Below are 14,615 nucleotides of genomic sequence, written 5' to 3'. Positions count from 1 at the left end.
ATTGGTTACTATGTGGTTACAAAGGAACTGAATGCCAAAAATAATTTTGTTATCATATACTTGGATTTCAGGAAAGCTTTTGATACTGTTGCTCATGGAAGACTGCTGTATAAATTGGAGAGGTATGGCATCAAGGGTAAGCTGCTACAATGGATAAAGGGATGGTTGAGTGGGAGACAACAGGGAGTGGTAATCAATGGACACTGCTCCTCGTGGACAAATGTTATTAGTGGAGTCCAACACCAGTTCGGCGTTGGACCCATTGTTGTTTTGATTATTTATCAATGATATTGATGAAGGTATATCAGGTTTAATGTCCAAGTTTGCAGATGATACAAAGGTTGGCAGGGTTGTTAATGACAGTATGCTACTCCAACTGGATCTAGATAAGTTGCAACTGGAGTTTAACATTGACAAATGCAAAGTACTGCATATGGGTAGCAATAACCAAAGAGAAACGTACCAACTGGGTGGTACTACACTCAGGAAGTGGAAAGTGAAAAGACCTGGGGGTAATTGTGCAGCCAAACATGAAGTTCGCTGAACAGTGCAGACTGGCTGCCAGGGCAGGTCATGGAGTCTTGTCAATAATATATAGGAATTTTGCTAGCAGGGAGGTGATAATCCCATTATACAAGACAATGGTCAGGCCACACCTAGTAACTACACCCTAACACAGCCTATATATTTACTTGTTCCACTACGACTCCCAGCAGTCCTGGAAATCTCCATTACCTTGCTTTCCCGTCTGCTGCCCATTCTAATAGCAGTGCAAGAATCACTTTTGCCTCTGCCTGCGGCCACCATTAACCTTTTAGTCTGTGTATCCCCCCCCCACACTAGCAGTTTTCTAACCCACCTAACACTGCCTTGATAGCATCAGCAAATATTCTTGTACCCTTTCTATTTAAGTGTATCACATCCCTGTAGAAGCAGTCTCTCCTGTCAACAAGCACAGACCAGGCTGAAAAAAAAAAAAAAAAAAAAATTCTGCCCCCTTGAGCCTTGCACAATCTCTCCAGGGACGAATTGATTGACAAGGCTCTCATCATATACTCCCTCCTATCGAGTCTGGGCAGAATTGCAGACACTTTCACATTCAACCTTAACTCGTGACTTTTCTTCAACATTGACCTGTACTTGTTGAGTAAATCTGCAGATCTCTTACTCTTAAATGTCATTAGTTCAAACGTGTACAATAATATCACCTTTAATGCCCTGAAAAAATGATATCTGCTCTACAACGTCATCAACTTTTGCCCCTGCCAGACATACCCTGGTCCTGTTCCACCTATCCTTCTTACATAGTATATTCCCCATCTCCCTGACAATAACGTCAGCAACAATAACTAGTTCCTTTGGAACCAGCGCATTCTGCCTTGGAGACTGCCTCTGTGTTGCCTGATGCACAAGAGTGAGCTATGTCATTGAGCTGGGCAGCTGAGAGCCTGATGGGCTCCTCATTAATTTCTTTGAGGGCATTTACCCTGCACCTCAAGCTATCATAAGATGCCCATCAGAATGCAAAGTTGGTACCTAATTTATTGACACTTCAGACACCTAGCACACACAAAGGCATCCAATTTTGGTGTCATCCTTGTGCAGGAGCCATGGAAATCTTCTCTGTATCGTTCCAATTTTAGTATGTGTAGTGCCAAAGCAAGTACAGCGAGTTATTACTACTAGCAAAATAGTGGCTGTTACAGTCCAAGCGAAAAATCTGCCTGGACTGTCTAGAAAATCTAGCAAACTCATGGATTATAAACAGTAACAAAGCAGTACTTACAGAACCCTAGAAAGCAGAAATCTTTGATTTTTTAGTCTGTTTACCTCAAATCCACATTCTAGACTAAAATATGTGTTACACACACTATATATAAAGTACAGAAACATTACATGGATTGATTATAGCATTAGCATTAGTAGAGGCATAGATGCAAGAAAGCAAGCTTATGCAGCATCAGCCAAAAAAAAAAAAAAAAAACCCCACTCCCATTTCACCCCTCCATTCGTTCGAAATACCTGTCCAGCTGAATCTTAAATTTATTTAGGTTATCAACTTCCACAACAAGGGATCGACGTCTGTTCCACCAACCACCTGCTGGCTAAAGACAAATTTCCACACATCTATCCTACATCTGTCTTTCCTCAATTTGAATTTATGCTCTCTCAGGTGATTATTCTGAGCAAGAGGTAGAATCCCATCGCCATTGAGCATGCTCAAAACCATTCAAGGCTTTATACACCTCTATCAGATCACCTCGCCGGTGCCTAGTCTCCAGACACTGTAATTTGTAAAAATTTAAGCCTTTCTTCATAAGAGCAACCCTTTGTTCCATTCACTAATCTTGTTGCCCTTCTCTGTACTTGTTCCAGCAGCTCTACATCCTTCTTGAAATGAGGCCTCCAGACCTGTATACAGTACTCAAGGTGTGGCCTGACCATTGCCTTATACAAGGGAATAATCACCTCCTTATCCCTGCTAGAAAAATTCCTGTATATCATTGGCAAGAAACCATGAGCTACTCTTGCATCCCATCTGCACTGCTCAGAAAACTTCATATCTGCCTGCACAATTACCCCCAGGTCCTTTTCATTCTCTACCACTGACAGTGTAGTACCACAGAGTTGATACGTTGCTCTGAGGGTTACAGTTTCCCAAATGTAGTACTTTACGTTTGTCAATGTTAAACTTCATTTGCCACCTCTCAGCCCATCTCCTCAACCTTTCCAGATCCTGTTGCAGCAGCATAGCATCAGTAGTGTCCTTAACAACCCTGACAACCTTTGTATAGTCTGCAAACTTGGACATTAAGCCTGCTATACCATCATCAATATCATTTATAAATACAGAAAACAACAAGGGACCCAACACTGAACCCTGAGGGACTCCACTAATAACATTAGTCCACAATGAGCAGTGTCCATTGATTACCACTCTCTTCTCCCCTCAACTATTCCTTTATCCATAGCAGTCAATTTGTCTCCAATGCCACACTGCTCCAATTTGTGCAGCAGTCTTCCATGTGCAACAGTATCAAAAGCCTTTCTAAGATCCAAATATATAATATCAAAGTTATTCCCTGCATCCAGTTCTTTTGTGACTGCATGATAGTATCCAATCAAATTGGTCAGGCAAGACTTTCCCTTAACAAAACTATGCTGTGTCCGAGATATAACTGAAGTCTTGTCTAGATGATCCTGCAGTGCTTCTTTAACCAGTGCCTCCATTAATTTTCCTGGAACAGATGTTAAACTCACAGGTCTATAATTACTTGTGTCAGCCTTTGATCCTCCTTTGTGAAATGGGGTCACATTTGCACTTCTCCAGTCTATGGGTACCTCCCCTGAGTCCAAAGAAGATCTCATAATTATGGCTAAGGGTTTGCTTACTTCCTTTGCTGCCTCCTTTAATAAAACTGGATAGATCCCATCCACCTCGGGTGCCTTTTTTATGTTTATCCTCAACAGTTTCTCCTCCACTTTCCTCTCAGTTATTACAAAATCATTTAGCTCACTGCCAGAGTTTACTTCACCTCTGGCGTTACCCTTCCTGAATAAAAAATTGTTTAGAAACAACATTCCTCCAAAATTCAGATTCTATATGAAAAGCAACCCTGACCAACTAAATGCTTCTTTCAGATAAAACATCATGCTAAAAAATGTAACAGTTATGTATCGCACATCAGAATTTGCCATTACACACCTGTATATAATGTACAAAACAATCTCGGCACTAAGCCATCGGTATTGTTCTATTCAGTAGTGTGAATTGAAAACGTCCTCCTCGAAAACACAATACTCTTAACTTTCATTTTATTTTAGTAATGTATAGTAAGTAACCTTTTTTGTACATCTAGATTTATTTTTATATATCAAAGTGATATATTCTTTTAATTAGTAGATTGCCTCTATCATCTCCTTTTCTAGTTCCATATGGGTTGACAGCCCTTTCCACATTTTGGATCTTACCAATTCTCACATTCAAATCCTCCCATTACAATTTTATAATGGTAGTTATCCTACTTGTAAAGATGCCATATCTCTTTATAAAATTCTTCAAATTCATCATCACTATGGCTACTTGTAGGAGCATAAGGTTGAATAATCTGAAGGTAATAGCAACTATTTAGCTTAATAGCACTGTAAGCAAGTAATTCTTTTAGTAATACTTTATACTTTTATGGTTGAAGCGATCAGTGTTTTTTGTTGATTAGGAACGCAATTTCACCACCCTGTCCATTTTAGTTCTTTGTAGTACAGCCAATGTCCACTTCTAGTTTGACCATATCTTCACCTTTTTTTTGAATCTCACATAAACTGATCATGTCCCAATTGATGTTTTTCACCTCATATAACAGTTCTTCTAGGTAAGAATTCCAATATCTAAAGTCCAAAGGCAGCCTGATTGAGCCCGGTGATTCTTGGCAGCCTCTGACATTGAGCTGGTCTTTCCAGTGTTAGAGATAGTACCTTGCAGGTGGCCTACTGGGAATGAAAGACATTTACTTTGACATGAAGCCAGGTTGAGGCAATGGACTATAATCTGCCTTGCTGGTGAAGTGCGGGTTGACAGATTTGGATCGATTTAGTGTGGTTCTTAGCTTTGATCTGTCCATCTTGAGTGAGTCTGTTAGGAGTATATGCTCCCAATGGCATAATTTTCAGCTTCATGTACACGTGCAAGCACCCCCACCACAAGGCATCGATCCATGGGAGCAATTACACTCCCCACAATACACTGCACAGCGCTGATAATTGGTACCGAAACTGTGAAGATTGAGGTATAATTATAATGGATTTTAATTGAATGCCTGAGAAACAGTCTATAAACAAATTATAATAAATCTGTAAACAATTTGCGCTTGATTGCCAATTAAAAGGATTTGAAATTAAAAATATTACAAAAATTTTATTACATCATGAGAGAGGAGAAAAAAGCTTTGTTTATTTAGGTATTTCAATAATATTGAAAAGTTTGGTGAAGTTTTCTCTTCTTTTCTCGGCATAAAATTCTTTGCATTGACTCCCATCTTGTAAAATTTGCCGTATCTTGATGCTACATTCATCAGCCAGATCTCACCCCCCCCACCCCAAAAAAAAAAATTTCTCCAATTCTTCTGTTGAAAATTCTTTTGGTGTCACTTCAGAATTGTTTTCCTCTTCTTCATATGCAGTTTGCTCGTCAATTTCAAGGAGAGTTGCATCATCTAAGTCATTTGCTTGTGAGTCAGTGCAGTCACATACATTGGCAGTGTTCAAAGTTTCGAATCAAGTCTTTTCCGATCTTCACAATGTCTTCGGCAATTGTTTAAATTTGCGGTTCAAAACCACTGAAATCATTTGCCAAATGGGGCAAAACATGCTGCCAAACGGAACATGTTGTTGGCAGTGATTTCTAGCCAAGATGCAAATATATTTTCAATCGTATTTAAAGGGGTAAAAAATAAATTGTGAAATGAAAAGTTTGAAAGCTATCACGACATCTCATCAGGATGGAATTAAGAATACTGAACATTGTTGCACATTGCCACTTACTGCCTGAGGGGAGCTATTGGCACATGTGCATGTGAGACAATGGAGTTGGCACTTCAGCGCGTATGTACGAGTTCCTAGGCTATTGAATGAATTTTATTATGGACAGTAAATTTTCGACTTAAACTTCAACTGAAAACCGTGTTATAGTGAAACCCATGCTGTTTGAAGCCATGCAAAGCAAGGTATTGCTGTGCATATACCTTGCTTTGCATGGTATATGCACAGCAATTGACTAATATATATATATTTTAGTCGATTTTATTTAATTAAATGGTATTTATCTGTAGGGACTTAGGTGTATATGGACCAGGCTACCAAGTTAGCAAATGTAAACTAGCTTTAGTCCAGGAGGCCTATAAACGTTATATTAATGAAATGGTATTAAAAATAATATGATGCTAAATAATGAAAATAACAATAAAAATGATAAACAATGTTAATTGAAAATAACATTCCCTCACTTGCTACTTCATCGGGGCTTTGAGCAGATTGATAGCCAGACTAAAGGAATGTCTCATACTTACCCGTTTCTGTTGTCCCCATACCAGTTTTGCCAGTTATTAATTTTTCAGTGATAGTATTAAACTTAAAATTCAATGAGAAAGGATAACAGGTTTAGTTTAATTTTTGTAAAATTTTTAGATTTTTAATTTAAATTTTTACCAACGTAGTGTCATAAACAGCAAACTGGGATAGGTGACAAAAAGCCCAACAGGTATGTATCAGAATAAATGAGAAAAGTTCTTACTTCCTTCTTGTTCTGTGGTGGTCAGACAGAAAAGGGGGTCAATTCCTGCCTTCAGGCTGTTTTATTTGTTGATAAGATTATACTGCACAGATGCGCCTTTTGTAGATTATGGTGTGATGGTGAAATTGCTGTAGGCAATATATCCTGTGTCAATGCGAGTGTTTTGAAAGTCATGAGAGGGTTTATATTTCTGCTTGTGGGGGAGGGGGTTGCTTCTGATGTCGGAAGGAACCTATATAAATGAAATTGTGTTTATATCAGTACAAAATGTGTTGTAAAATACAAGAAGTATGTTAATAAAAATGGGTTGCTATCCCCTGGATAGGGCCGGTATAGCTTTTCTAAGGCATAATGACCTGTATTTGTCCAGGTGGATAGCTATGTACATATTTACAACCTCCTTCAATGCGAATTTTCACCCTGTGTCACTAGGTTTTATACTGTATTAAAATGAAGGGATATAAATGTTATGTGTATAGTATATATCTGATGCACAATTATTTTGTTGTTGGGAGTTTGTATCCGGTGATAATTTCCCATTATTTAGATGGTCTGATTTAGGAAGGGGGGGGGAAGTGTTTGGTAGGCTGGGTTACAGTGCGGTCAGACGACGAGCCTCTTCTGAGCACAATAAACCCAGGTATCAAAAACTGGGAAGTTTTTATCTTATTTGATAATGGACACATATTTTTAGACAACCTAGTAGTGGTAAGCTACAGCCATTTATAGTTCTAAACTGTTTCAGTGTATTTTCAATAAGTGTATAGAGGTTGGCATTAGGATGGTGTGTGTTGAGGTTCGTAAGTATGGCCGCTTTAATATGGTGTCTGTTGTATTTGGTGGGTATATTATTCTTGATGAGAGTTTCTATGAGTTTTTTAATTGCTTCTGTTATTATTTTTTTTTTTGATTTGGTAGTTGTTGGCGCATCGGCTTCTGTGGCCATATTGCACCTCCCAAGGTTTTTGTAGTACTTTGATCCAAGCCCGAGGCGGGAATTGAACCCGCGACCTTTGGGTTGCCGGGCAGGTACTTTACCTACTCGGCTAGCCTGGTCGGCACTTCCGTTATGTTATCTAGATTATTGCAGATGTGTATTAACCTGTTTGTTTGATTTCTAATAGTGTTGCCATAGATATGCTTAGCTAGATTGCTCTCCCAGTTGATAAGCTTTATTGCTGGGAAGCTGAAATGGTCTCTCTCATCATAATGTTAAGTGTAGACATTGTGTTTGGTGATGGTGATTTCGCTGTCGAGATAGTAAGCTTGTAAGTTGCTATTCGGGTTAGTGCGTTCTATGGTTAAATCTGTGGGGTAAATTTCCTGGGCTGAAATGCCGAAATTGATGACCAGGACATCATCAATATATCTGTAGAATATAATTTCTTCTTTGATGTTGTTTTCGAAATAATGCAGGTAACGGTTGGCTATGGAGCAGGAACTGCTAGCCCCCATGGCTACCCCCCTTGTCTGTACGTAAATACTGTCTCCCATAAGCATGTAATTGTTTTTAACATTAAGTTTAATAAGGCGTGCCAATATTGTTTATTACATTTCATAATGTTTTGATGATTTTCGTAGTAGCGTAAAAGGACTTTAATTAAATTGTCGTGGGATATACTGGTGAAAAGGTTTTTAAAGTCGTAAATGTATAGGCTTCTGATACTATTGTTTTTGATGTATTCTATATATTTCTTGTTATTGGAAATAATTTTAGTATTAGTGATTTGGTTGGCTATATAATTTAATTTGTCCTCCATTAAATTACTTGATGGTTTTATGTAGCTGTTTTTACCTGAGGTGATGAACCTTTTTCCATTCGGGACTTTATGGAATTTGGGGATCCAATATATGAATGGGTATCGTGTATTAACTATTTTTAATTTGAGTTTTTTGTGCATGGCTATAATTTTTTTGCAATTCTGCTAGGTGTGGAGTTCATAAGATTGTATGTATCGCTGTGGTTCATCTCCTCTTTAAGCGTGTCAATGTAGAACTTTTTGCAAATAACGCTGAAGTTGTTATTGGCCTTATCTGTATTTGTGATGACGAATTTATTTTGCAGTTCTTTTGTTTTGTAATTAATATTTTTTAGGTTATATTGCTTAATGCATTTTTGTAGTGGTATAATTTCTTTCCATCTAGCCAGAATACGTTCTGTGGAAGTATTTATCCAACTTTGAAAGGCTTCTACTGGTTTGTTGAATTTGTATGCGGTTTTAAAGGCAAACTGTAGTAGATCCGTGTAAATAGATTTGCAGTGTTTTTTTAGGTTGGCTGTGGTCTAAATTTGGTTCCCTTTTCCATGATCTCTCTTAGTGTGTGATCCTCTATAATGTTAAGGTCGCCAGTGATGATACGGTTGTAATGTAATTGGCATTGATTACCCAGACAGAACAAAAAAAGAATACCGCATTATTAAATTCCTTAATCGTTCATTTGACCACGTCAACATCAGAGATATTATCAATAAAACCAAGATATACCTTCCTATTAAAAACATAAAAAAAAAAATTAGAAACAGATACAACAAACCTATAGGTATGGCCATTTGTAACACTATAAAAATACCACTGCCAATATGAACACCACAGACCAACCTTGCTACTGCCAGGAAAACAAATATAAAAAATACATAGATCCACATTACAACCATATCATCACAGGCAACCTTAACATTATAGAGGATCACACACTAAGAGAGAGATCATGGAAAAGGGAACCAAATTTAGACCCCAGCCAACCTAAAAAAACACTGCAAATCTATTTACACGGATCTACTACAGTTTGCCTTTAAAACCACATACAAATTCAACACACCAGTAGAAGCCTTTCAAAGTTGGATAAATACTTCCACAGAACGTATTCTGGCTAGATTCAAAGAAATCATACCACTACAAAAATGCATTAAGCAATATAACCTAAAAAATATTAATTACAAAATGAAAGAACTGCAAAATAAATTTGTCATCACAAATACAGATAAGGCCAATAACAACTTCAGTGTTATTTGCAAAAAGTTCTACATTGACACGCTTAAAGAGGAGATGAACCACAGCGATACATACAAGCTTATGAACTCCACACCTAGCAGCATTAGCAAAAAAATTATAGCCATGCACAAAAAAAACGCAAATTAAAAATAGATAATACACGATACCCATTCATATATTGGATCCCCAAATTCCATAAAGTCCCGAATGGAAAAAGGTTCATCACCTCAGGTAAAAACAGCTACATAAAACCATCAAATAATTTAATGGAGGACAAATTAAATTATATAGCCAACCAAATCACTAATACTAAAATTATTTCCAATAACAAGAAATATTTAGAATACATCAAAAACAATAGTATCAGAAGCCTATATATTTACGACTTTAAAAACCTTTTCACCAGTATATCCCACGACAATTTAATTAAAGTCCTTTTACGCTACTACGAAAATCATTAAAACATTATGAAATGTAATAAACAATATTGGCACGCCTTATTAAACTTAATGTCAAAAACAATTACGTGCTTATGGGAGACAGTATTTACTGTACAGACTAGACTAGGGGTGTAGCCATGGGGGCCTAGCAGTTCCTGCTCCATAGCCAACCTTTACCTGCATTATTTCGAAAACAACATCAAAGAAGAAATTATATTCTACAGATGTATTGATGATGTCCTGGTCATCAATTTCAGCATTTTAGCCCAGGAAATTTACCCCACAGATTTAACCATAGAACGCACAAACCCGAATAGCAACTTACAAGCTTACTATCCCGACAGCGAAATCACCATCACCAAACACAACGTCTACACTCAACACTACGATAAGAGAGACCATTTCAGCTTCCCAGCTATAAAGCTTATAAACTCTGAGAGCAATCTAGCTAAGCATATCCATGGCAACACTATTAGAAATCAAACAAACAGGTTAATACACATCTGCAATAATCTAGATAACACAATGAAAGCAATTAAAAAACTCATAGAAACTCTCATCAAGAATAATATACCCACCAAATACAGCAGACACCATATTAAAGCGGCCATACTTACGAACCTCAACACACACCATCCTAATGCCAACCTCTATACACTTATTGAAAATACACTGAAACAGTTTAGAACTATAAATGGCCCGTAGTTTACTACTACTAGGTTGTCTAAAAATATGTGTCCATTATCAAATAAGATAAAAACTTCCCAATTTTGATACCCGGGTTTATTGTGCTCAGAAGAGGCTTGTCGTCTAACTGCACTGTAACCAGCCTACCAAACACTTCTTCCCTTCCTAAATCAGACAATCTAAATAATGGGAAATTATCACCGGACACAAACTCCCAGCAACAAAATAATTGTGCCTAAGATATACTATACACATAACATTTATATCCCTTCATTTTAATACAGTATAAAACCTAGTGACACAGGGCGAAAATTCACATTGAAGGGGGCTGTAAATATGTACATAGCTATCCCCGGACAAACACGGGTCGTTATGCCTTGGAAAAGCTATACCGGCCCTATCCAGGGGATAGCAACCCATTTTTATTAACATACTTCTTGTATTTTTCAACACATTTTGTACTGATATAAACACAATTTCATTTATATAGGTTCCTTCCGACATCAGAACCAAACCCCCCTCCCTCCACAAGCACAAATATAAACCCTCTCATGACTTTCAAAACACTCGCATTGACACAGGATATATTGCCTACAGCAATTTCACCATCACACCATAATCTACAAGAGGCGTGTCTGCGCAGTATAATCTTATCAACAAATAAAACAACCTGAAGGTGGGAAATGACCCTCTTTTCTGTCCAACCACCACAGACCAAGAAAGAAGTAAGAACCTTTCTCATTTATTCTGATACATAGCTGTTGGGCTTTGTGTCACCTATACCAGTTTGCTGTTTATGACACTACGTTGGTAAAATTTAAAATTAAAATTTAAATTTAATTTACGAAAATTAAACTAAACATATTATCCTTTCTCATCGAATTTAAGTTTAATACTATCACTTAAAAATTAATAAATAACTGGCAAAACTGGTATGGGGACAACAGAAACGGGTAGGTATGAGACATTCCTTTAGTCTGGCTATTGTTCTGCTCAAACCCCCCAATGAGGTAGCAGACAGATGGCCAAGTGAGGGAATGTTATTTGCAATTAACATTGTTTATCATCATTTTTATTGTTATTTTCATTATTTAGCATCATATTATTTTTAATACCATTTCATTAATATAACATTTATAGGCCTCCCAGACTAAAGCTAGTTTACATTTGCTAACTTGGTAGCCTGGTCCATATACACCTAATTCTCTACAGATAAATACCATTTAATTAAATAAAATCTGCCAATATAATTTCATGCACGTATAATGTCTAATCGCCCTATATACAACAGCATTAACGTTGCACAACTGACAAATACCTAATACTGTAAACTTAACTAGATATCATTATCATAACCTTCAATAAGAACACAATATATATATATTATATTAGCATAATAACAAACCAGAAAATGAACTAAATAAGATTTCACTAATATTTACAAGGACAACATTACATTTATATGATGATGACTTTTTTTTTTTTTTTTTTGGTAGTTGTTGGCGCATCGGCTTCTGTGGCCATAGTGCACCTCCCAAGGTTTTTGCAGTACTTTGATCCAAGCCCGAGGCGGGATTCGAACCCGCGACCTTTGGGTTGCCAGGCAGGCACTTTACCCACCTGCCTAACCCGGTCGGCGATGATGACTTAAACAACAATGCTGCTGCCTCAGTATACAATACGATTTCGAAATTATACATATGGTAACCAATGGGAAGCTAATTTTATGTTATCGTAACAAGAAAATGAGTCCAAAGTTAAAATATTCTCTGAGGTGGGACACAGACAAAGAGAGCAATATTCTCTATCTAAGTTTCTTTCCCTTTTGTTTTACAAAACTTTATGTATATGGTACATTAGAGGCATTATTTAATACTTATAGGCATACCAACAAAGCCTTTGATGAATGCCATCTAGAAGAGGTGATGATACACTGAGGGTTTTCCACTGTTAATATAATAGGAAATTTCTGCTCACAGACTTTCATGAGTGCTAAGTGAAGGTAGCATTATACTGAGGTTTCAACTCTATGCATCAATCAATCTTCTGTTGTGAAGCAAGACTGCTAAACTGCTTGCATTTAAAATGAACTGCTTTTTAAGGAGAAGCATGCCCCATTCGATTTGCAATTTAGCTAAGGGCTTTTTGGCTGCTTGCATACATTATTGCCTCCTCATCAGTAGGTAACTTGCCGCCACCTATGTAGATCCAACAACCCAGTGATGAAATCTGTTCACAGCATGAAATATGTCAACGGTATTGACATTTCAAAACAAGTAAATCTTAGGGTCGAAATTAGCAATGAAAAATTACTTGAGTCATGTTATCAATTTAGTAATGGAGAGAGAGATTTAATTCTGGTATCATAACTTATTTATTAAGCATAATAACTTAGAGGTAAAAACAACATACGTGTAGCCAACGACTTTTTGGCTGCTTGCATACGTGGAAGGTTATCAACAAACTGTTTCATTTCTCCTATAGTCTTAGCATCATGACGTTCCTGAAGCAAAACAATAACTAGATAAAGTCTTTATGTGGCTATATTTATTGTAATGACACTAAATAAAATTAAGTAATTTACATGCCTTTTCTTTAATCCTTAATATACTAGTGTCAAAAACGCACACTATAATAAATATTAAAATGTGAGGCTACACAATTTCTGGACTGGAAAAAGAAAAAAAAAAAAAAAAAAAAAGTGAAACCCCTATTTTGTTATCTTAGAGTGCCACTTTTGATTTATATTGTCTAATACTCATAAACATGACTTATCCTCCTGAAAGAAAAGTCAGATCATCTTGAACAGGTTTTTGAAAATCACAGCACATGGAACAAATTGACACTATCTGCTGCACATTCAGCTTTTCTGCCATAACGCATTATTAAATAGGACAGTGTAATGGCTGTGCCTCATGAACTGATAGATATCATAAAAAAAAAAAAAACACAACACTTGACCATCACAAGTTAAAAGAATATAACTTTCTTATAGCAATATCCTCCCATTTTTGTATCCTCCAATTATCATAATAATGATAATTTCTGGTGTTAATATGTATTTAACACACAGTATCTATAATTATATTGTAAAATAATAAGAGAAGTTTACCTCAATATAGTACGTAGAACACTTCCGTATGATACTCTCCAGAAATTAAAACGAAAAAAAAAAAAAAAAAAAAACGAAAAACTTACATTAGAGTAACAAATAATTAAAAATCAATTTAACACAATTAAAAATAAGAAAATTAATTAAAAGAATTAAACAAAAAAATTTCAAAATGATTTTCCTTCCTGAAGCTAACAACGCTTTTCGACCAGATGTCATGATCACAGGGATGAAAATTACCGAATAGGGGTGAGAATTAAACTGAAATAGGGATTATTTGTCTTCATGCATGCGCGTAAAAGCCCACAAATCGGAGATCAGATATGGCTGACGAACATTAACAGAATCTGTGTAATTTAATTTCTACGGTTTCTGCAATTAATAGTCACGTATAATTACGTTGGACACCAAGTATTTTGGCCTCGTTAAATAAAAAAGTATGTGTTTTGTTAATGGCGTGAAATGCTAATTCTGACGCTGCTGAACGAGAAGCACAAACTGAGGCCACATGCTGATTAACACGAATATTCAAAGGAAAGCGTCAAACCTTGGTAAGACAAGTCGCAATCACTGCAAGAAATGTTGTATACCAGGTCATGAATTTGTGTTGCGAACTAGGAAAGGACTGAGTGATTGTTCAGTATAGTGTGCAATTTCCATATTGGCCTGGCCACAACTTTAAATTCAGTATCTTTAAAGAATCTGTTAAGCTGTTTGTGCCACTGTTCAACATACGGAACAGAAATAAAGTATTTTTGATATTACTATTGTTGGTTAGTGTAGTATTTTGTATCCTATCCTTAGCTTGTACCCTAATTCGGTTTATTGTAGAAAGGGGATAACCCGTTTAAGAATCTGCTGGTTAATATTTGTATTCCTGAGCCCAAAGCGGATTCCATCGTTGAATATTTGAAGGCATTTAGAAATTGATTAAAGATAATAGATCTTTTGTAGGTGAACAGGTGATAGCTGTTATAATGTAAAGCATACCGGTGTTTGTAGGTTTTTGATAGATGTTAAATTGGATTTTATTCGAGTCTCAAGTAAGTGTGAAATTTAATAACTTTGTATCCGTATCCTCCCTTTCCAATGTAAAT

The 14,615-nt window shown here is 36.6% G+C and overlaps 1 protein-coding gene and 1 pseudogene across 2 annotated transcripts in view; both read right to left on the bottom strand.

Annotated features, from left to right (window-relative positions):
• Positions 1–14,615, bottom strand: part of car (vacuolar protein sorting-associated protein 33A) — a 302,059-nt gene that overhangs the window by 134,675 nt on the left and 152,769 nt on the right. For both annotated transcript variants that reach the window (XM_090373474.1, XM_090373475.1), the window contains exon 9: positions 12,819–12,909. In XM_090373474.1, coding sequence (XP_090229600.1) covers positions 12,819–12,909 — 91 coding nt within the window. The remainder of the gene's footprint in view (positions 1–12,818; positions 12,910–14,615) is intronic.
• On the bottom strand, positions 1,568–1,667 carry LOC150085773 (U6 spliceosomal RNA; annotated as a pseudogene).

The sequence above is a fragment of the Mastigoproctus giganteus genome, chromosome 5, assembly GCF_048544385.1.
Source record: "Mastigoproctus giganteus isolate SK-2022 chromosome 5, ASM4854438v1, whole genome shotgun sequence".
Taxonomy (NCBI): domain Eukaryota; kingdom Metazoa; phylum Arthropoda; class Arachnida; order Uropygi; family Thelyphonidae; genus Mastigoproctus; species Mastigoproctus giganteus.
This window is presented reverse-complemented; position numbering and strand designations above follow the sequence as displayed.